Source organism: Jaminaea rosea (genome assembly GCF_003144245.1).
Source record: "Jaminaea rosea strain MCA 5214 unplaced genomic scaffold BDZ90scaffold_16, whole genome shotgun sequence".
In the NCBI taxonomy this organism is placed as follows: domain Eukaryota; kingdom Fungi; phylum Basidiomycota; class Exobasidiomycetes; order Microstromatales; genus Jaminaea; species Jaminaea rosea.
The window spans coordinates 141,954-164,310 of record NW_020289990.1 but is presented as its reverse complement, the minus strand read 5'-3'; the positions used below and the strand labels follow the sequence as shown (position 1 = coordinate 164,310).

General features: G+C 60.0%; 6 protein-coding genes across 6 annotated transcripts; 3 read left to right on the top strand and 3 right to left on the bottom strand.

The window, feature by feature from the left end:
• Positions 1-134: 134 nt before the first annotated feature.
• On the top strand, positions 135-5,004 carry BDZ90DRAFT_234338 (hypothetical protein). The gene has a single exon (XM_025506978.1). It carries the CDS (start codon positions 171-173, stop codon positions 4,800-4,802), a length of 4,632 nt encoding a protein of 1,543 aa, XP_025359736.1. The 5' UTR covers positions 135-170; the 3' UTR covers positions 4,803-5,004.
• Positions 4,805-8,074, bottom strand: BDZ90DRAFT_234337 (hypothetical protein). Its single transcript, XM_025506977.1, has one exon. It carries the CDS (start codon positions 8,005-8,007, stop codon positions 4,879-4,881), a length of 3,129 nt encoding a protein of 1,042 aa, XP_025359735.1. The 5' UTR covers positions 8,008-8,074; the 3' UTR covers positions 4,805-4,878.
• A 219-nt stretch (positions 8,075-8,293) lies between these two features.
• Positions 8,294-13,207, top strand: BDZ90DRAFT_228500 (hypothetical protein; the record flags this gene model as incomplete). Its single annotated transcript, XM_025504815.1, has 1 exon — positions 8,294-13,207. The coding sequence occupies one exon, from the start codon at positions 8,294-8,296 to the stop codon at positions 13,205-13,207; it is 4,914 nt and encodes a 1,637-aa protein (XP_025359734.1).
• A 99-nt stretch (positions 13,208-13,306) lies between these two features.
• BDZ90DRAFT_234334 (hypothetical protein) lies at positions 13,307-16,496 on the bottom strand. Its single transcript, XM_025506976.1, has one exon. The coding sequence runs from the start codon at positions 16,058-16,060 to the stop codon at positions 13,463-13,465; it is 2,598 nt and encodes an 865-aa protein (XP_025359733.1). The 5' UTR covers positions 16,061-16,496; the 3' UTR covers positions 13,307-13,462.
• Positions 16,497-16,613: 117 nt separating this feature from the next.
• On the top strand, positions 16,614-19,325 carry BDZ90DRAFT_234333 (hypothetical protein). The gene is made up of 2 exons (XM_025506975.1): positions 16,614-17,718; positions 17,791-19,325. The coding sequence occupies exons 1-2, from the start codon at positions 16,671-16,673 to the stop codon at positions 18,873-18,875; spliced, it is 2,133 nt and encodes a 710-aa protein (XP_025359732.1). The 5' UTR covers positions 16,614-16,670; the 3' UTR covers positions 18,876-19,325.
• BDZ90DRAFT_234332 (WD40 repeat-like protein) lies at positions 18,646-21,942 on the bottom strand. The gene has a single exon (XM_025506974.1). It carries the CDS (start codon positions 21,894-21,896, stop codon positions 18,951-18,953), a length of 2,946 nt encoding a protein of 981 aa, XP_025359731.1. The 5' UTR covers positions 21,897-21,942; the 3' UTR covers positions 18,646-18,950.
• Positions 21,943-22,357: the final 415 nt, after the last annotated feature.

Genomic DNA, 22,357 nt, shown 5'->3' with positions numbered 1-22,357 from the left:
TTGCCTGTGGGACGAGCGCATCGAGCCATCGAGGACAATGCCGCTCACGGGCCACGCGTCTGCTTCCGAAGGTCTCAGTCGATGGACGGTCTTGCCCGCTCCCGCGTCTTGACTTTCGGAGACTTGACTTTCCAAAGCAACGCTCATTTGGACGCCAGGTCTGCAATGTCATGGCGGCAGGCAGGAATGGGCCTTTCAATGGCATCGGCGCAGGCGCATCACAAGATCGCCAGATTTTCGCGCAGATTAAGCCTATCTGCGTCCAGCTGCTAGCGCTCAGTCGACCAGGACCCTCATCGAAGTCACCTCAAATTGCGGATCATCTCGCAACGCTGAGAGACACATTGGACAAGGCCAGCGACCCCGTCCCTCTCCCTCCTCCGTTTAGCTGTGCCGACTCCTACGTCATCCCAGTCTCGCCAGCCAACCTGCTCAGTCCCTCCCTCCTCAACTATGTCTTCTTCCCAATCTCCCAGCTCTTCCAATCACAGCCCAAAGGGCCCCTTGATCTGCCACAGCGGACGCTGCAAGAAGCTTTTGGCTGTCTCGAGGTGCTCTGTCGACATTGGTGGGGAAGATGGCAGGCTATCATCTCCCAGCCCTCAACATCCAAGGCTCCGCTACCCGCAGGAGGGAAGGAGGCGTTGGACATGTGGCGCCAGCTGCTCGTGCTAGGGGCGATCATGCTGAGTGGGCCGCCGCCGCAGAAGGGAGCGACAGACCCAGCGCAGCATAACGTCACACCCGAAACTAACCTGGCTGTGCTGCGATTTCTTCGCTCGCTGCTTGCTCCGAGAAGAGCAGAATCCAGCGCAGAGAAGACAAAGGCGAAAGAAGCGCCTCCGGAAAATAGCCAGGCGAAGCGGTGGGAGTGGGATGGCGAGTCCGAGCTTCCCTCACTCGAAGATATGGACGACCTCGATAACAAGCCACTGCCATCTGCTCAGGACCAGCCGCTTTCGAAGCCAGTAGCCGGCGACGCTCCGGAGCGCAGCCCTTTCCTGTACCCAACACGAGGCCACTTGTCCCTCGCCTCTGCTCCTCCAGTCAAATCGCCCCTTCTCCACGCCCTTACTGCATCGCTCGATACTCTATCCTCTGCACCTATCCACTCGTCATCCATACCGCTGCGAGCCATGGCGCTTGAGGTGGCCCGAATCATCGCCGTCGGCTGGATAGGCGCTATGGAACCTCCTTCTCACGACACAACACCAGCTGCAGCCGCCAAGGCAAAAGCAGACCGCCTTGCTCCGCTTCTTCCGGGTGTAGTCAGTAAAGCCGTGCGCGTTCTTACGATCGGCGATGACGGCAAGAGGCTCAGTCCGACGAAGGTGCCGGGCGAGCTTGTGGCAAGGGCAATGGCGCTGCTCAGGGACGTGATTGTGCCCGTATTGGATGGTGAAGCTACCTTGGAGCTGCGTAGCAGAGATGGCGGGCGTGAACGCAGAGAAGGGGCGGGTGAAGGAGAAGGGAAGGTGCAAAGCCTGGAAGATCTCCTTGCTGGACTCAATACGTCTGGCAAGGCAGACGATGAGCCCGAGACATTGCAAACTCCCGCTTCTCAATCCGAAGCGTCATCCACGCCAGACGCTCAGGCTAATGCACAGCTGACGGCGCTCAAAGCGGCCCTCAACAACCTCACGCTCGCCTTTCGCTCCCTCAGCGCCGCTTCTTCACCGAGAACGGAGGCGAAAGACGAGGTGGAAGATCTGGCCGCGCACACTCACTCGGCGGCACAGCTCGGCATTGTCGTCTTTGCGGCTGGCGTACTAGAAAGTTGTGATCAGACGTTGAGCTGGTTCTCTAGTGCATCAACAGCGGGGGCGACAGGTTCAGGGGACGAAGATCTGAGCTCCATTCTGTTCCGCTGGATCCTAGACCTCGCACCTTCGCCGGGCCCACCGGGCGCAACTTTCACGACTGCTGAGCGCGAAGCTCAGGCACGTCTTGATTCCCTCCTCTCAGCCTCTCCTCGCGGCAACTCTGCTCTTCGCTCACTCGCTCTTGAAGCAGGCTCAGCTCTCAAGTCGCTCCCACCAGCCATTCTCGCGCATCGCAATGCTCTGACCTCTCGTCTGGCGCACCGCGTCTCGGCCGTCGCAGCTGCGGCACTTCGCGCTCCCGCATTGGCGGAAAGACTGGTCAGCGAGCCGGAGATGGCGCAGATTTGGGCAGAGCGGCTGGTGGAGTGCTTGGAGCTCGATAAGCAGGACGGTGGCGGTGGTGTGGCCGATGACTACGCCGAGAACGGCGACCAGGACGGCAGCGAAACGATGGGCATGCCGTCCCTGCGCCACCTCGAGCCCGCTGCGGCTCGGATGCTGGGCGAGATGCTACAAAGTTGGGGGCAGGTTTGCGCGAGCGCTTTGCTGGCTCGACTTGAGGCCTCATCAGCGCGAACCCAGGGGAACTCCGCACCCTCGTCGTCACCAGATGGTCCGCTTCACCTCCTCTACTGGCTGCTACAATATTCCCGCCGGCAACGCAATCTCGCTCGCGCCCAGTCTGCTCGCAACGCTGAAGCATGCCTTGCAGCCTTCTCATCATCTATAGCTGCACTCTTCATGCTGCGTCAACTCCTTTGCGGTGTTGCGAAAGAGCTCAACGACGATCGGCTGTCACTGCTGACAGGCAAGGCGGGCAAGCGGGCTCGTAAAGCTGCCCACAAGCTTGCGGGCGACTTGATCAGGGAGGTGCAGGAAGATTGGGACGAGGAGGCGCAAGGTCTTGTTCTGACGCGGAGGCATGGTCACGAAGACGCTGGACGAGATGCAGTGCGCGCAAGGCCGCAGGGAGACAAGCAGGTGCAAGGGCCCATGGACTCCCTCACCTCAGCAGGAGCCGCTTCACATTCCCGTGGCTTACCAGCCAATCCAACGTCTGCCGCTCTCGCCGAAAGGCCAGACAACTTCGGTCCAGCCCTCAATCTGTCCTTCGTCTCGGCTGCCACTGTCGGCTCCTCCTCGAACGACAAGGTCATCTCGTCTACAGCCGCTCTGCGCGCCCGCTTGTCTCACCAAGTCCAACACCTGCGCACTCTTCAACTCTCCCTTCTCCACCTTTCCTCTCAACTCCTCGGCCCCGCCTTCCAACCAAGGCTGCTGTCCACAATCTACCCACTCGTCTCCGCCCTTACCCACCCAAGTCCTCTTGTGGCCGGGGAGGCCGGTAGGACCTTGAGTGGCATAGCGAGAGCGACCGGCTATGGAGATTTACTGACCTTGGTCAGGGAGAATGTGGATTACATCCTGGGCGAGGCGAGTTGGCGATTGGTTGTTGGGCTAGGAAGGGAATTGGAGTCTGAACTTGCTGCGCGTCCAAGAGATCATGACGTTGATGCCGCAGGATTCGCTCTCACTCACTACGGCGGCTCCTCTCTCTCCCTCACCAATCACTCACGGCCCCTCCTCTCCTCTCGCACCCCTCCTCTCGTACTCACCGAAGTCATGCGTCTCCTGGGGCCAAGCTCGCTGCATCTTATAGAGGATTCAGTCGACGAAATACTCGATGCACTGGATCGCTTCCACGGGTTTGACGATGTGGCCGACGCATTGTTGATGGTGCTGGACAGGTCGTTGGAGGTGATGGGCGAGGAGGCAGCGAGGGGCGGTCGCGGCGGGACTGAGGAAAGTCACACTCGACAAGCTAAGAAGGCAGAGATGAGCGTGAATCCGCGAAAGGACCTAGAAGCGCTCGATGACTGGCTCGCGAAACGCAGGACGATGCGGCAACGTCGCTCCAGCGGCGCCCCACGCGCAGAGACGACACGAGCCGACGTGCAAGAAGAGCTGGAGTCAGCTTTCGACAAGGTCGAGCAAGACGGCGGTGAAGACACAACGAACCCCACCGCCGCCCCTACGCCAGCCACGCGCTCGCAGCAGCTATTGGTCGCCATCCTGTCCAAGAGCCTGCCATTCCTCTCTCACGCCTCAGCACTCATAAGAGCAAGGGTGCTCAGACTCTTTACCGCAGGCACACGGCTCCTCGCACCACCTGGTGGGACTGACGGCGAAGGGAAAGGGAATGATAAGTGGCAACGCCGCGAGGATCTGCTCCTGCCCCTTATCAGCCGCGCCTGGCCTCTCATTCTTGCACGACTAGGATGGGATGTCTCCCGCCCTTTCCCACCACACCTCAGCTCTACCTCCGACGCAAATCAACCATCGCTCGCGCGTCTCGAAGCGCAGCTCAGCGAACTTGAGCCCGTGGTGCATCTCGCTGCCATACACCTCTTGGAGGTCACGGCAAGTTGTGTGCCGGACTTCGTGGGAAGGAGATGGGTCGACGAGGCTTGGCCGCGCGTGCGGATGATATTGAGTTTGGCAGAGCACCGGCAGAGCGAACAGGGTGGGGAGAGAGCGCGAGAGGCAAGGACTACGCGGATGACTCCGACTAAGGGGCTGGTCAACGCAGCCGCTGATGGTACGGCAGACATGCTGGCAGTCGAGCGGCATCGACTCTTCAAGCCCTTTGTCCCCCATACCCCGTTGTACACCCTCCTCGTCTCCACTCTCTCTGGCCTCATCCCTCTGGTCTCCAACCTCGGCCCGGCCATGGCCGACAAAGCGCTGTGGGAGATGGTGACGCACCCGCTCATCGTATCTGCTTTAGATGCGAGGCAGAAGGCAGAGCTAAGAGCGAAGGCGGTAAGGCTGATGAGGGCAGCGAAGGGATGTGATGCGGCTGGGAGCGTTTGGGCTGCGTTGAGGGTGATTGAGACGGGCGTGATCGTGGGGAGAGAGGAAGGCCAAGGGAAGACGCTCGACGTAAGACTAGCTGCTGCTGAGATTTTCGCGCAATGAGCTACGAGAGAGACAATGTCATAGATTGAACAAGAGGGCATCGAAGGCCGTCGTGTGGCATAAGAGTTGAAGCCCCTCATCGACGAAAGAAGCTATCGAGACTACGCTGGTCAGAGGCTCGCGGCCCGGTAGCCACTCTTCCGCCTCCTGCGTTCTTTTTCATCCTCTTGCTGCTGTTCGCTTGCTCGTCTAGGGTATCATCATCGTCATCATCATTCGTGCCCCTTCCCGCGTCCGTGCTCTCATTGCCAGCATCGACCCCACCAATCCTGAATCGCGTATAAGCCTCGCACTGGTATGTAAGTGTGAGCGCCAATCGCTGCATGGCGTCTTTGGCGCGACTGCGCCAGATCGGGTCCTCTTCTTGCTCATCTGAACTGTCCACACCATCTCGCGTCAAGCCGACGCCGGCCCTTCGACCCTCCATGATCCTCCCTGCGTTCATCCGCAACAGGGCAACGAGGCGATGCACTTGCTTCAATCTCCCAAAGTCCGGCGCTAGGCTGGCTGCGTCGAGATGAAAAGCTGATAGAAGAGCTATGTCGTCACGGTAGGGCTGAATGGAAGCGAGGAAGGCAGCATTGCGGTCAAGGGAAGATTTGCTTGTTGAGGTGGTGGCCGTCGGGCGCGGAAGCGACGTAGTGGCTGCGGTCGAGGTGCCTACCGCGGGTTTGGCGAGTCCAGTACTCTCCAGAGCGCCAGATGCGAGAAGCTCCTCTTCTGATCCGGTAGCGCTTTGTTGCGTTGTGCTGGGCTCGCCTTCAGTGCCAGCAGAGGCCGAGGCGGGCTCAGTGGTCCTCGACTTCGTCGGCGAGCAAAGCTGCAGTGCCAGATCGCTCAGAGCGATAGCCAAGATCTGTGTCCTTGCCTCAACGTCTCTGTAGCTAATGTTAGGTCTACTGGAAGGAGGGACCCACAATGGGTTGACTCGTGGGTCCTCGCTTTCAATCACGTCGCAGAGAACTTTGAGATCGGGAACAATGGGACCCACGATGGCGCCGTACCCGTGCCGAGCGAGGCCAGAGATGTGCGATAGGTAGGCCTTGCTACGTCGTACTGTGCGCGCCTTGGTCGATGCGTTGGCGAAGCGATCCAGCATGCTGAAGAAGAGAGGCCAAGTTGCGCGACCCGTCATCTTCGCTGCGGAAGTCAGGCTAGAGGCGATATCCTTCTTGGGATCGGGGAGCCAGTCGAGGATCCATTTTCCCCAGCCTTCACCTGCAACCGCGTCGTCTCCTGCTCCGCTCAGCAGCATTTGCTCGTACGTCGCCCAGCTCAAAGCAGACAACTTGCGCTCCATGATCTCCTCTAGTAGCGCCTGCATCGATGCGCCGCGCGACCAATCATCGCAGGCCATGCAATGCGCATCCGTAAGGAAAGCGAGTCGCAGAGAGGTGCAAAGCCAATGCGGGGCCGTCGGGAGGGCCAGAATGACGAGCATCAGCCGAAGAGCACGCTCGATGCGTACCTGGCGCTCCAGGCTTGAGAGCACTGCCGGCTTGCTGCTGTTGGTAGTGTTTGCTGTGATCGGCGCAGAAGCTCGCCTTTCCCTCTCCCTCCACCCCGCCTTGAACGCGCTCTCCCCCACCTCCTGCGCACCCAATGCTCTAAGCTCCCTCCGAATCATAGCCACGACCTTGCCTAGCAAGCCCTCATCAATCTGACACTGCTTGATCTGCTCACTCGCAACCTTGAAAGCCATACCTGCTATGGTCTCATCACCATGCACTGCTGCAGCGACTATGTCGGGCTTGATGCGGATGTGGTTGTCGGAAGAAGCGACTTCGCCTGCTTTGAGGAGGCCAGCGACGAACGATGTGGAGACGTCCTTTTGATAGGGGCCATGGTACATTGTGAGTGGGTGGGAAGAGTGGGACCAGTGAGCGGAGGGATCGGATAACGGGCCGGAGTGCCAAAAGTGGTAGACGTGCTTGCTAGCGCCTGTGCTGCTACCTCGCTGCTCAGCTTGCCCTTCATGTGCGACGATGTCAAGGAGGCGCTGCTGGTCCTGTTCACCGTCATCGTGGTCATCATCTTCATCACCATCACGGGGAAGTACCGTCTTCTTGAGGGCCTCCAAGACGTCAGGACGTGACGTGAGGCCCTGATCGGACTTGCTGCGCTTCTCGACCTTTTCGAAGAAGCCGTAGTCGACTGTAGAGCTCGTCCTGGCGCGAGTCTTGGACTCATAGTCACGCTCTTCGCTTTCTCCGCGAGAAGCAGGCGACTGCAATCCTTCCTCTGCTCTCGCCACGTAGGCGTTCTCCAGGTCCCGTAAGGCCCTGTCGACCTCACTCTCGGCCTCCGGCTTCTCATGAACGTCTACGCGCCTTCCCTCCCACTCCGTAATGCTTTGCCTGACTGCCTCGATGCCCTTCTCGTCTACGCCCTTTCTCTGATGCCTTTTCTTCTCCCTCAGCAAAGCATCGATGCTGTGTCTGTCCACAGCAGCCGCAGGCGTGATATGGGCTAGCTCGGCTGCAGTTGGCTGGGCTTTGGCCCTGCTAGACTTGTACATCTTGGGCTCGAAGCGATACTTCGAGGGCTGGGCTGCACTGCGGCGTGGCCGCTTGGCCGGTAACACGCTACCAGACCCTTGGTCGTGAGAGCTGCCTGCGGGGGAACGTGACGCGAGCATTGGAGAAAGGACGACGCGCGGGCGCTTTGTAATGTTGAGGACGAGTGAGCCAAGACTATCGTCGCTGTCGTCGTCGCTGTCTCCAATGACGTGGCGACTGCTGCTTGCTCGTGCGCCGCCGCTGCCCTCGCCATTTTGAGCTTCAGGACTGGCCGAGGTGAATCGTCTGCGTGACCTCCGCCTTTGCTCCTCTTCCTCTTCTTCTTGAACAGCTCTCTGCCTCGCTTCTGCTCGGAGGCGATCTGCCAGGGATGTCGCAGAGAGGCCCTTGGCATTGCTTGACGACTTGGAAGGGACGGAGGACAGAGAAGACAGTATATGCTGTGCAACGCTGGACTGGGAGGGCTTGACTGGTGATGGGTCGAGCGATGTAAGAGGTGAGGATGTTGTGCTGAGCGGCACGGCCAGAGAAGCCGCAGGTAGAGGCGTTGTCGAGCGCTCTCGGAGCGGCGCATTGGGTAGTATCAGGGCTGCTGAGCCGTGTGTGCTGGTTGAGAGGTGTGAAGGCCCAATTTGCCGCGATGAGCCAGCCTCAGCGAGGTCGGCGTCATGCCCATCAGAGGCCATGGCAGAGTCACACACTCTCTCTGACAAAGGCGCTGTCAGAAGAAGGCGTACTCGTGATGGTAGCGGATCCAACACTTGATCCTCGCTCAGAGCGGAGAAGTCAATCTCAACGGAATCCGGAACCTCTGTCGCCGCGCCCCGTGTCTCAGTCCGCCTTCTGCTGAGCGTCGCGTCGCGTTCATTTCTGGCCGGCGGACGAGGTCGACTCGAGTGATTGATTGTCGTACCCTCCTCCTGTCTTCTCACCGATATCCTCCTCTTCCCTCTGCTCACAGACCAAGGCATCATGGCTGACGTCGAGGTCGTGAGGCGACCACTCGCAGCTACCTATGGCCGTCGACGACGAGATGAGACACCATTGAGCGATGCCGAGGGCCAGTCCTCGCAGCCTTCACCTCCTGCTCGCGACTCGCTCTTCCTCGACAGCTCGCCCCTCAACAAAGAGGAATCACATCGAAGCCGATATGCCACCAATGACGAAGAGACAGGCAACACTAGCGCCTCGAGCTCAGACGAACGCGACCGTGCGGCATTCAAGCCAAGATCCTCTTCCATCGGCCTGGCGCCTCCCCAGCCCAGCCGCATTGCTGGTCTGGAAAACAGCGACGACGATGATGACGACGATGAAGAGACCTCACAAAATGCTCTGGACCGTGTCAGAGCTCAGCTAGGAGTATCACATCCGAGCAGCAGCAACGGCAGTGGAAGCCGACGCGACGCAGCTACCAGCTCCCTCAGCAGCGCTCCTTCACTCTCACAACCTCAGCGGCCGGGCGCCGGCAACAGCAAGGCTATATACGACAGCGATGCCGACGAGGAAGACAGTTTCGTCCACCGCACCGCCGCTTCGCGGCCAAATCGCGTCGGCCTTCTGGCAGGCAGGATGAAGGCCAGGATGACCACGTCTTCATCTACAGACGACCAGACGCGGCCCTGCTTTGGCTCACAGCGCTCCGCCTCACCACGCCGCAGCTTCGTCCTCAGCGACGACGACTCGTCTCATTCGGACTCAGCACCAGACTCGCAGCTGGCTCAGTTACGCAAAGACAGGCTAGCAGCCACGCAGCGCAAGCAGAAGCTCGAGGAGATGGCTGCGAAGAGGCGCCAAGCTGCAGAAGCAGAGGTCTCGCTTGAGGACGACTTCTTCAACAACAGCCACAACGATGATGCTCCCGCCACCGACGATCCTATCCGGTCCAGCTCCAATGTGGGGGAGGACAGTGATGAGGACTACCCCGACGCCCATGAGTTGATACAACGAGCCGCGGAGCAACGCCGACAGCACGACGGAAGCGTGCGAGGGGATTCTAGCGTGAGCAGCAGCAAGCATAGATCGTCAAAGTCATCGAAGAAGGCGACACGCCCGCCCAAGGGACCCAAGCCGCTCTCGAAGAAGGAGCAAGAAGAGATGCACAAGATGCAGGCCAAAATTGAGCGCAGTAGACCTATGCCTAGCCTTGCCTTGCAATCGCACCCGGTCGATCGACAAGAGTACAGCATCGCTCAGCTAGCAGCCAAGTTCCAACAACCTGAGTCTCTTCCTTCCGCTGATGAGGACGACCCGATCGAGTCAGACACGCCGCGGCGTCCAGCGCCGGGGACAGCCGTGCCAGCCAAGGGCTCAATGGCCAATGCAAAGCCGTCCACCATCCTCACAGAGGGCAGTTGCTTCTCGGACCCAGTCGCGATCTCCTCATCTCACGTCAGCGTCGAAGAGCTACAACGGCGCAAAGCACAGGAAGCACTCAAGCTGCGCAAGCAAAAGTGGCTACAGGCGCAACAGGAGAATGCGCAGCGCCCTTCCTCGATGGCAGACTCCATCGAGTCTACGGGCAGCGACCTCGTCTTTGACATGATGTCCAAGCCGCGGGCTGGCGCACAAGCTGCGGAAGATGAGGACGACCTGACCATCATCGACTCCACGGCTCCTTCTTCAAGCAGGCGCGGCTTACTCTTCGTCTCGAAGCTGCAAGAGCGCTCACGCAGCAATGGGGCTTCGACGAAGAAAGCGCCCGCAGACCGCAGCAGCAAGCACGCCGCCCAGCCTGCAGGCATGTCAGCGGTCGACTTCAAGCAGGCGATGCTGGACAAGGTCAGGCGACAGAACATTAGCATCAGGCAGGCACGTGAGATGCAGGCTGGCGGTCCGGCTCGCAATGCGCAACACAGCCAAGCTGCAGCACAACCAAATGCTGCGGGAGACGCTGACGAGTCGGCTGACGTTCTGAAGAAGATGACGGCGCGCCTGCAGCAGCAGCCTGACGCAGATGAGGTCGCAGACGCTGCGGATGGGCACGATGGAGGCAGTGAGGATGAAGACTTTTGGCCAGAGGACAGTGGGAGTGACGACGATCACGCCGGCTCTGGGGAAGAGGAAGACCAAATCGAGGACGCCAGCGCGAAGGTTGCTCAGGAGTATGAGAATAATGACGGCGACTCGCTCGCGGAAGATGAGGCCGATGTCATGCCTCCCTCGAGCCAGAACACCAACCGCTCCGTGGGCCGCACTGGGATGGACAGTGACGAGGATGAAGATGATGAGGTCGAGATGCACACGGCGAGGCCGGGCAAGAAGAGGGCACAGCTTGCTGTTGTTGACGAGGATGATGAGGAGCAACATCAGCAGCAGCAGCAGCAGCAGCACAAGGACGACAGCCCGCCTGCGTCGGCTCCCCTCACAGGCAAAAGCGCCGGCTTCGGTGGCGGGCCCGGTGGCCTCACTCAATTCTTCCAGGATACGCAGCAATCCGACCACGAAGAGCTTCCCGAGTCACAGCGTCTCGCTGCTCAAGCAGCCAGTGACGCCTCCCTGCATCGTACCTCCGCAGCACCACCCTCCGCCGGCGCACCCAAGCCAACAAACGACTCAGTCCTCGGCCAATTCTTTGCAGACACCCAACTATCTCAAACGCCCCGCGGCCACTCCCTCGACGTCATCGGGGCTACTGGACGGGCAAAAAATGCAGATCACTTTGCTTTCGTGCCCGAGGGTGGGTCGTTGGGTGATGCGGCCCTTTCTCAATTCTTCAACGAGGGAACGCAGATAACCCGGCCTACGGGGCAGGAAGAAGCTGGTGCTACCGGCGCCTCACTCGACGCGCCTGGAGGATCCATGCCTCCTCCCCGTACCATACCCACCGACGGCTTTGCGGCGCTACGTCGCCAAGCCCAGGGAGACGGGGAGGACCTGCTTGGGTCTCCTGACTCGATCCTGCCTAGCCCTGATCACTCGCCGGGCAACTTCGCCAACTTCGCCACCCCACGTGCTGCACCCCTGGAGCCGGCTAGGCAGTACCTGAATCATGAAGGTTTCTTCACTCAGACTAGGCCTGTTGCATCAGCGCCGGCTCCTGATAGTGCTGGAAGCAGACGAAGAAGCTTGAGTGTAGGGAGCAACCGCGGAGGAGCAGACAGCTTCGCAAGTCAATGGGGCGCTACGGAGCCAAGGGCAACGAGTGCGGATGAGGACGCGGAAGAGCATGATGTGCCTTCCTCGCCGAGCGCGAGACGCAAGCGCTTCAGGCGCGCCCTCCAGCCACTACAAGGCGAGAGTGAGGGCGAGGAAGAGGCGGGCGAGGAGGAGGAGGATGAAGAGGAGGAGGAGGAGGCAGATGAAGGCGATTCGCGGGGCTCGGGCTCCGACGTCGACCCTGATGAACGCCACCCCGCCGCCGAGGAGGATGAGGAGGAGGACGACGACGTTGGCTCTGCGGCCGAAGACGACGTCCATCCAGGCGCGACTGCTAACGCATGGGACGTCCTCAAGCGTGCGGCACAACGCGCCGACCTTGCCAAATCTGCGTCAAAAAAGAAGTCGAGGCGTCGCAACGAGTTCATTGAAGGTGAAGCCGAGGAGTCCGAAGACGAAGAGGGCACACGTCAGGGCGGCGGGCTCAAGGGTGTCTTCGACAAGTCCGACGACGAGGGCAATGAAGATTCAGACTCGGACGACGATGGTGCTGACCTCGAGGGGCTCGTAGACGATGTCCATGAGCGAGACGAGGCGGCTAAGGACAAGCTGGCCCTCGCGCGCTACCAGCAAGACATGGATGTGGACGAAGCTGCAGCCCTCGCTCTGGCGGAGAAGGCGGCAAAGGGTGAACTGCGCAACAAGCGGCGCAATCGTGGCCTCGGCGCCGGCCTGGAGGGTCTGCTCGACGACGACTTTGATGAGGAGCGACTGAAGCGCCTCGCGAGCAGGCCGAAGGGCTTTGTGGCGAAGAGACGCAAGCTGGAAGGAGGAGATGGGATGGATCTGCTTGCGAGCAAGGCAGAGAGTCGCGCCTTCGTGGAGGGGTATGCTGAGACGCATGACACAGGGGTCGGGGAGGGGGAGTACACTTTCCTCGCTGCGGCCGAGGATGAAGGGGATGAAAGCGACGATGACGAAGAAGAGGATGAGGACGAGGACCGCAGTGAGGAGGAAGCGTCACCAGCGAAGCGTGACGATGACGACCTGGATGAGCTGGACCGTGTCTTTGCTCAGCGGATCACGCGCAAAGAGCTGGCCAAGGAGCTCAAGGAGCGTCGCAAGAACCAGCGACGTCAGCGAGTCGCATCGGACGATGAGTATGGCGATGCGCCCGAGGAAGCGCAAGCATCGGTCCCACCCGCAAGTCGCGACTTCTTCGCCAGCGACGAGAGTGATGACGAGGTGGATCGTCGAGTCGGTGCTCAAGCTGCGGCGAAGAGGAAGGCGGCTCTACCCTCTTTCTTGCACGACCGTCTCAACTCGTCCGCCAATAGCGACAAGAAGGCTCGTACCTCCTCTGTTGCATCAAGAAGCCGTGCCGATGCGCACCACGACGACGACGACGAAGAGGATGACGACCCCTCGACAGCGGACCCAGCATCAGCCCTCATTGAAGGCCTCAAGCGCCGCAGGGCCGTCTCCCCACGCACGGCGGAGCGTCTTGCGCGCGTTGCAGCAGAGTATGGCGATCGATCTGACGCCGCCTCGTACGTCAACGCGGGGCAGAACGGTGGGGGCGGGTCAAGCATCACTTCCTTTGGGGCTCGTGCTGCTCGCCAGGTGGATAGACAAAAGGCGGGCGCGGGGGCTTTCGTTGGGACAAGAGGCAGCGGTGAGGATGCTCGGGCGACTGCGGCTGCTGGTGGAAGCGGTGGGGACGGGAGGAGGAGGGTGGCCAAGTCGGCTTCTGGTTTGTTGGCGAAGAGAGTCGTCGAGGAGTCGCAGTGAAAAGAGAGAGAGAGAGAGAGGGATACTCGCTGAGGGCCATTATATATTCATGTTCACGAGCTCTTCACGTTCCGCAATCGAGCATTGTCATCACGGTTACTCCGACAAAAAATAGCATTGGTCGGGATGACGCCAAGGCAGGACAAGTGGGTATAGGGAGACGAGGAGGTGACTGGCTAAAGCAAAAGTGAGCAGAGTAAAGAGAGAGCAAGGTCTGGTGACAGATCGAAGAGGAAAATGGAAGGAAAGCATGCCTCAAATGCATTTGCCCATCGCGACTGGCATGTACGCCTTGCCTCGGCCCAGGCCGAAAGTGGGTCGATGTCGGCTGACGTCGTAGCAGACCCTTCTTCCCTCCTGACCCGCTACAGAAGAAGAAGCAGCAAAGGTTGAGCTGCGGCGGTATGTTAGGCGAGACGAAGTTGAAGCCCCTGCAGCGGCGCTGGGTGCAGAGAGGGGGAAGGGCTGTGGCTGCAAGCCCCCACGATGATGGTGACGGGAGCGGCTGCTCCGGGGAAGTATGGGAGGGGCAAAGCTGGGCCTCTTGCCGTAGTACCTCGTTGGGGCGAGCAGTCCTGCCGCAGGTGGTGGGAGGAGGGAAGTACGCGCAACGTGAATCGAGGGCGCTGTAAATGAGCGCGGCAGGGAGCCGTCACGATGTGGAATAGAAAGGGTCGTGGTGACTGAGCGGGTGTTGAAGCTGAGTCCCGTAGCAGTGGAAGCCATTGTGAGGCGTGAGGAGCAGCGAGAAGCGAGAGCCGAGTCTGACTGGCTGTGGGCAGCTTTACCGTTGAGCATGAATGGGCGCGGCTTGAAGCGGGCTGCTCCCACTGGCTCGCCTTCTGTACTCTCACTGTTGTAGCGCACTCTACCCTCTGCCGCTAAGCTGGCCGAGCCGTCGGAGACTGGCCCGTTGCTTCTCTCACTGCAGTCACGACGTCGTCCCGACGCTGCCTGCGACTCTGGCGAGAGGTAGTTGCTCGTTGGTACCGGGGTCGAGGGCGCTGATTGCTGCGCTCCTTGAGCCAGGAGCGGTAACAAGCCCTGCAGCGATGCCTGACCTCGGACGACTTTCACCTCACCTCCCCCAACGCTGATCCAGACCGTCCACGCGATGGCGGACGCGGTTGCTCCTGAAGAGCCTTCGCAACTGGACGAGGCAGGCAACGCCTCAAAGCTGACTTTGACTTGAGGATCGGAGCTGAGTGGCCTATCAGCAGTGCTGCCTGCAGCGTCGTGGGGAAATTCGGAACGCTCTGCCGCCAAAGGCTCGTGCCGAGCGGCCACGTCTTGTTGCCGGTACTGCGGCTGCTCCTTGGTCTCATGATGACTCGCGACGGTGACCATCTCGAAGTCATCAAGGCTATCCATACCCGTGGTGCTCAATGGATTGAACTGATTATCGTCGTGGTGCCAGTCATTCTGCTCGAGGCTATCGTGGATCCGCTGATGGCCTGCCAAGCAGTCTTGCGGTCCCGAGTGGGAAGGCAGCAGTTGCTCCCATGGAAACTGTGTTGGAGCAGCGACTTCATCGTAGTCTGTGCCCGTCATGTCGTAGACTGCTGGATCCAGGCCAAGATGGTCCTCTCCGCCCTCGACATCGCTGCTGGTGGTCATCTCGTGCTCCGCAACATCTCCTGCGATACTCGACCAGTCGAAGTTGATGCATGACCCTTCGTCCGTTTCCCCTGCAACCGCTCTGTGCCCTACGAGTAAGTGAGCTGATGGCTCAAGCAGTTGCTGCTGCACCTCATGCTGCCCTTTGACTGGCTTGGGCGAGCTTGCCCGAGCTGGCGCCTTGCAACGGGGCCTGAGTGCATCGCCTGGCGGCGGCGGTGGTAGCCATTGTGGGCGATCGATACGTGGTGAGGGGAGGAGAACGCTCTTATGCGCTCCAATTGTCGAGACACTCCATTGCGAGGCGCGACTGGGTCCACCTTGTGGCTGCTGCGCGGGTGCGGTGAGCCAGCCGTTGTCATGTTGTGGCTGAGGAGGAGCGCTGCTGGATACGTCGTAGCGCAGGGCGCGAGGTGGAGCACGAGCTGTCACATGGGGAGTAGAAGTGGCGGAGAATCCGCGATGAGGACTGCCTTCGAGACCAGATGACGGTCTAGCGGGATCAAGCTTGAGCATGGGGTTGGTACCTTCACCGAATGTGTCGTCCCCTGCCCAAGGCCAGCGCTGCAGGTTCTGCGCAGCTGCTTCTCGGCGATTGCGACGTTGCAAGCTATCTTCGGAATCGTCCTCTTGCTTCTGTGCTGGACCTGACGTAGACGCCTTTGTTTCATTGAGCGCCTTGACTTTCGATGGTACGACCGGCCCAGCCACCCGTACGGCTTCGACCACACCTCTTGCTCTATCAGAGAGAACAGCGGTAGCTGCAGTTGAGCCTGCACTACTGCCGGAGATCGAGTCGAAGGATGAGGTAGAAGGGGATGAGGAGTGAGACGATGAAGAAGCGAGAGAGGAAGGTGGTGTTGCTATGAGGGGAGGGTCCTTCGGTAAAGGAGGAGGCCGCTTGCGTTGGATGGCTTTGAGGAACATGCGATGACGACGTGGTGGATGGGCGGGAAGAGGTGGGAGTGGCTGATGCTGTTTGTCTTGATGCTGCTGGTGCTGGTGCTGCTGGCTGATAGCGATGATGCGAGACCGGCGGGTGCTCTGTCGCTTCGCGGCGAGGAGAACGGCAGCATCATTTGCCAGACGTTTGTTGCGTCTTGACCTGAATGGAAGGCCGGCAAGGAGGTCGTCGTTGCGACGACGGCGTGGAGATGGAGCAGTGATATGGTGACCGCTGCCCGGAGGACGAGCAGGAGAGGATGAGGGGGCCAAAGGCGCTGGGTATCGCGCCATGGTATGGTCGGCGAGGAGAGGAGGATGAGCAGCGAGCGAGATGGCAAGTCGTAGCTCACTTGCTGTCGAGATGAAATGAAGCAACGGTCTGCAGAGTCGTGAGCAGGAGCAGTAAGCAGAGGAATCAATGTTTTGGGGGAAAGGAAAGCAGCAGCACAACACGACCAATCAGAGATCTGCTTGCCTCGCTGCTGCTGCTGCTGACAATGATCGAGCTGCCTCACTTGTGCGGCGACTTCGAAGGACGACTCCGCTCACGAAAGCTGAGGGCGCGTCGTGGGGTCAGCTTGCGGCGAGGCAGCGGTCTGCTTCTGCTCTCAGCATGGCCTCTTAGCACCAGGATTCAGAAACTGCGATATAGCTTGCCTGAGCCTCATTCCACAAATGCGACTTGCGTATATGCTATCTCTTTTCTGTGTTGATCCTCATGCTGATGGCCAGGGAGGGAAAATGCATGGCCCCTGCGCCCGCGCCTGCGTCTCCGTCTCGGGCTGCGCCTCTGCCCAGCCGGATCAATTTCGCTCAAGTCGCTTGACACTCGGCCCCTCGTCTTCCGTCTTCCGCTTCTCTTCCTCCCACCATCCCTCTCAATTCCCATGGTACAACCACCATGAGCTCCTCTCTACCACCACCGCCAGCTCGCACACACTCACCGCCGATCCGCGTCTCTTCACCAGATCAATTGCGCCAGCTTCTGGGAGAGTATAGAGGGGGAGCAGCCTCGCCAACCCCTAGCACGAGCAGCGCAGCAAGTCGTCCTTCGAAGCGCGATTTGATTAGGTCGAGACATCCTGCTCCCAAGCATGTGTCGAAATTGGAGTCCCTTGGTCGTGAGAACAGGAAGCGCCGGGATAGCAAGGGCAAGGGCAAGACGAATGAGCACGAGGGAGCGGAGGCCGACGGGAACACGACCACGGACATTGGCATCCTCCCCGAGGAAGTATACGACGAGTACCTACCACCTCTCGTTGCCCGCCTGCGTCGGCTGCTGATACGCAGTCTGCGGCGTGAATCCCTCTTACTCGCACGTCATCAATCAGTCGTCCGGCATCCCATCTTGGACCGCTTCTTCGTCTACACCTCACTCTTCGGTACGCACTCTTTCTTCCTCATCTTCCTCCCCACAGCATTCTGGATCGGCAGTCCCTACCTTGGCCGTGGGCTTGTCAATACACTCGCCTTCGGGGTATACGTCTCTTCCGCGATCAAGGACTTACTCTGCGTGCCTAGGCCGTACAGCCCTCCGGTGACTAGGCTAACGATTGGAAGTGTCCACCTGGAATATGGGTTTTTGAGCACCCACAGCACAAACAGCGTGGGAATGGCTCTCTACTTCTACCTCTGGGTCGTAGCTATGCGCGGCCAGAATCCACAGTCGGTCGGATGGAGCAGTGGATGGTGGGAGGTAGGCTTCGCGCTGTACTGCTTCAGCGTGGTGTATGGGCGCATCTATGCCGGGATGCACTCCATCGTCGATTGCGTGACGGGCTCGTTGCTGGGCATGGCAATTACGATGACGCAGTGGTGCGCCTTCGATTGGATCGAGGCATTTCTCAAGATCGAGGGATGGACCGTGCCCGGTGTTCTGGTGCCGGCGTGCCTCTTCATGGTGTACGTCCACCCGCAGCCCTTGGATGACTGCCCGTGCTTCGAGGATGGTGAGGATGCGCGCCACGATCATCAGACGCAACCGGGCGTGCCTTTGCTGATATCTTTTCCTTCTCGCGCAGCAATCGCTTTCATCTCCGTAGTACAAGGCGTCAACCTTGCTCGCTGGGCATCACAGCGCTACTCCCTTCTACAATTCCCAGACTTGGACCCTTTCGATCCCCTGCCTCTCAACAGCAGCTCAATAGCACCCAGCGATACTTCCGCACGCAATCCTCTGATTCGCGCTACCCTCTACCTCCTCACCATCATCGTAGGCGTGTTCTTCATCTTCCTGACTCGTGTTCTGGTCAAAACCACTTGCAAGCTGGCCCTCCCCACAATCTTTCGCTTCTTCGACCGCACCTTCGGGCTCGTCCTACCACGAAGGCACTACATCCCCTCAAGCGAGTATGACGAGGTGCCACTACAGTTCAACGAGCTGCTGCGCTCCAACTCCTTTGTGGATCTGCCAAATACCTTGACGCCTACTGTCACGCCAGCAGGGCCTTGGCCGGATGTGGGTCACCCATCAAGACGGGAGAACAGTAGTGGGGGATTGTCGAGTGGGAGTGAGACTAGCTCTACTGCCTGGACGTCCGGGCATGACTTGGGATATCGCGGAGTCTCGCGAGATGGCAGCAGCGGGATGCTCAGCGTGCCAGGGAGCAGCGAGAGCGAATACGAGTACGACCGCAGCGGGAGTGCAACGCCCGTATCTCGACCTGTCAGCCCCTTGAGCAGCCAAGGGAGACCGCCCTCGCCTCTCAAAAGCACAGCTGCAGCGGGTATGTCCAGCTTGACGGACGCCTCACAACAGCTTGCGGCGCAGAAGGACGACCAAGCATCGCCCAACGGCTCTTCTCATTTGATCCAATATGCACCAGCCCCTAATTCCTCCTTGTCAGTGCCCCTCACCCGTCCAGCTGGGCAGGGGGGCACCGAGCTACCATCAGACAAAGTCGCGAATACACTGGCTGCCAACTTGAGCGAGGAGGAGCGCATCAAGCAGGAAGAAGCGGCTCAGCAGGCGAACAAGAGCGGTTCAACGGAGGTCAAGCATTACGATGTTGATGTGCTGACCAAGGTGCTCGTCTACACTGCGATCGGATTTGTTGCCGCAGGGCCACTGCCGGCGTTATTCGATCGGCTAGGGTGGACGGCATGATGAGCGAGAGGGGTCACAATGTACATTGCTTTTATTCCCTCTTCTCTCTAATCTACACGTGTTTACCATCCATCATTACATCTCCCCATCCATCCCACTCAGCGGCCCAGCATCGTACGCGCCTGCCACCAGACAAAGGTTCCTCGGCGTGACCCTCACATCCACCATCGGGGTGCGCTTCGTCCTGAAAGTAGCGACACAGTCAGCGCTGGCATCCTCGACTCGCACACCCGAGCCGGGAATAACGCCGTTTCCTCCTGCTCCACCGTTTGAGATTCCCGCTACATCGCCATCCTCAGGGCTGGCTGAAGCGCCCTTTGCCCCACCGGTACCGCGCACATCCCAACAGCGAACTGTACAGTCGTCGGCAGCCGAGATCAGGACGTTGCCCGTAGCGGTAAAGTCGAGCGAGTTGATCCTCCCCTGATGGCCCCACATCTTCTTGATCCTTCGACCCGATCCGAGATCCCAGAGGGAGATGCTCGCCTCATCCTCTCCTGAAGCCGCTCCTAGCCCTGAGCCACCACCGTTGCCACTCCCCGCTGTCGCAAGGTAGCGACCATCGGGGGAGACTTTAACACAGCCTACCGGGCTAGAATGGCCGACAAATAGGCGCACGCAAGCCCCGCGCTGTACGTCCCACAGCCTTGCAGTGCGATCGCTTGATCCAGTGGCCAGGTAGAGGCTGTTCGGGTGGAAGGAGAGACAGTCGACGTCGCTTAGATGTCCCGCGTACATCCTCAAAGCGTGAGCGCGCTCCGTGCTCCACAGTCTTGCTGTCCTATCCGCTCCTGCTGTGGCGAAGTAGATGCTCGAAGGGGAGTACTCCACGTTCCAGACTGGGCCCTGATGACCCCGATAGGAGACGAGTGCGCTGAGCGTGTCCATGGACCAGAGGCGGACGGTGCTGTCTGCCGAAGATGAGAGGAGGGTGCGCGGCGCTGAGGCCGTCCCGCCTACGTTGTCGAATGAGAGTGAGTAGACCGGTCCGGAATGGCCGATCAGCTTGCGGGTGCTCAAGTACGCCGGGTCCTCCCCTTCGTCCTCTTGTCCATTTGGTCTTTGGCGCTTCACCTTGACCCTCTGTCGCTCCAAGCTAGTTCGATCCCTCACGTCGGGAAGGTGCACATCCCCCCTCAAGCCTGCTAAGGGCTCCCCCTTCAGGCTCCAAATCTGCACGTAGCTCTCCTCGAAGCCGGCGGCCATCAAAGTCGTGTCCTCGGAGAAGGTGGAGCACGTCAAGCCCGCGTCGCCCACATCGTGATAGGTGTACGCGCAGATGCTCGGAAGGGCAGCGCGACGCATCCATGGCGTTGTTGTGCTACCGGAGGAGGATGATGCCGGGAGAGATGGGTCGATCCGGAGACTTTTGCGGGCATCGCGTAGCTTGGCCACCTCTCGCATGATGTCCACGCTGCGGAACAGTGGGGCTTGTGGGGGCAGGTCGGCGACTGTAGGTTGGATAAGATCGCTACGGTCGTCCTCATCACCACCAAGGTTCGTGGCGCCTCCCTTGTCCTTGCCTGACTGCGGCGCGACTGAGCCTGACGCCTTTGCACCTGGGGCAGGTGTGCCCGTACCTGCTCGACTTGCTCGGGCGGGTGTGGCTTCCTTTGACTTGGAGCGCTTACGTGGAGATTCACTTGTGTCGTTCTCGCCCTGCTTGTCTGCTGTTGACGTTTCGACCCCATCCATCTGCTCTCCGTCCTTCTGCCCTTTCTCAGCGGGAGGTGAAGTGCCTCTCTCCTTCTTCTCTCTCTGTTTGCGCTCCTCCTCTTCGTCTCTTACCTCCTCCGTAGCCTCGCGCTGCACTTCGTCCGCCAACCTCTCGCTCAGCGGGAACTTGGGTCCCAACTTGAGCTGCGGCCCCGCATTCTTCGCATTAAATTCAGCGATGGCGTCTCCTCCTTGCGAGACGGCTGCGGATTGCAAGGCTGGGTAGTCACGGGATGCGCCCGTCGATGAGGTTGATGCTGCACCACGCTTGCTACCTCCCGCAGGGCCAGTGCCAACAGCAGAGTACGAAGGCCCCGCGCTCGTCAAGCCTGTCCCCTCCTCAAGCATCTCTGGCGTCAACTCATACGGTTTCGCCCTCAGAACCTGGATTCTACATCGCTCATTGATGATGCGAAGCATCGCCAACCTGCCCCGAGTTGCAGGTGGCTCAGCCTCGTTTCCCCCTACTCCCTCACCCGCCCCCGCGGACGCTACGGGGCCAGTCCCATCGGTCAGCCAGCCAAGGAGGAGGCCGAATACTGTCTGACTCATCTTGAGGACATACCGCTCGGCTCTGAAGCGCTGTACGAGCTCATCGGCGCCCATATGGACGCGGCGTGTAACAGAGCGCAGATGGGCGAGGAGGCCTGGGTGAAGAGGGAGGAGCGAGTCCCCGTGCAGGGCCAGGAGGGAGGCGGCTGCCGCATCTAATCCCATCTCGACCAGGTCGAGGTAGGAGTGAACAAAGAGCGGCAGGAGAAGGGGTCGCAGCTCGGCTTGGTACACGTCCAGCCCACCTTGGCACCAATTGCGGACCATGCCGAACCCTCTTGTGCGGTCCGTTCGGTCGATCTTGAGAGCGTCGGCTGCTAGCACCTCGAGGGGCCCAGGGTTGGCTGCTCCTCCTGCTCCTGATGCTTGGCCTTTCTCTCCAGCGGCAGCCCCGGCCAGATCACGCGGCGCGCTCTTGCTAGCCAGCTCGCCCATGCTCAGCGTCCGAGCGTACGGAGTCCCACCCGCGGCAACACCGGCAGCCTGAGCCTCTTCAGGGCTCTTTCCCGCAGCCAGAGCTTCAAGCTCGGCTTTGAGCACTTGCTCACTACGCTCAAATCCGCGCGTGCGGAGGTACTCGATCACTACCGAGGTGGTGAGGGATGAGGAGGATGTCGAGGTAGGAGGGGCTGCATTGTCTTCGGTGGATGACGATTGGACGGGCGTGAAGCGTTGCGCATTGCTGCTGTCTTTTGATGACGAGCCTTCAGCTGCAGCACTGCCGGCCTTGTCTGGCTTGTCAGGCCCTGCCATTTTGACGCACGACTGAGGAGGATACGAAGGTGCGGATGGATGGAAAGGCGGGATGCGAAGCAATGCACTCGATCCTCGACTCGCTCGCGGGCCATCCGCGTCTCGTCTCTTACGTAAGCCACTCACCCTCCTGCTCGCTCGGGCTCCTCGCGAACATCGAGCAGCCATAGGGACTGAATGCTACGCAAGCTCTGAGATTGACGAGAGACAAGAAAGCTTGTGACAGTCTTACGCGGCCCTGGATGCTGAGAATGATGGGAAATGATGGACCACGACGAACAATGAATCCTGCCTTACGCCATTCCAATATCTGCCTCTCCCAAACTGCTCCTTCTCCTCCTAACATTGCGTCCAAACCTGCTGCTTGTCCCCGCAACAGGCGGCTTCGATCCTGCAGCAGCGCCTCCTCCTCTCCCTACAGCTCCGCTTGCATTGGCAAAGCTACCCTGCGGCACGTCGGG

What these genes read in the sequence shown, in the direction of transcription:
- BDZ90DRAFT_234338 (XM_025506978.1), top strand. Translation starts at nt 171, where the DNA reads ATGGCGGCAGGCAGGAATGGGCCTTTCAATGGCATCGGCGCAGGCGCA.
- BDZ90DRAFT_234337 (XM_025506977.1), bottom strand. Translation starts at nt 8,007, where the DNA reads ATGGCCTCTGATGGGCATGACGCCGACCTCGCTGAGGCTGGCTCATCG.
- BDZ90DRAFT_234334 (XM_025506976.1), bottom strand. Translation starts at nt 16,060, where the DNA reads ATGGCGCGATACCCAGCGCCTTTGGCCCCCTCATCCTCTCCTGCTCGT.
- BDZ90DRAFT_234333 (XM_025506975.1), top strand. Translation starts at nt 16,671, where the DNA reads ATGAGCTCCTCTCTACCACCACCGCCAGCTCGCACACACTCACCGCCG. An exon ending in CTGCCCGTGCTTCGAGGATG is followed by an intron (nt 17,719 to 17,790) that starts GTGAGGATGCGC and finishes CTTCTCGCGCAG; the next exon opens with CAATCGCTTTCATCTCCGTA.
- BDZ90DRAFT_234332 (XM_025506974.1), bottom strand. Translation starts at nt 21,896, where the DNA reads ATGGCAGGGCCTGACAAGCCAGACAAGGCCGGCAGTGCTGCAGCTGAA.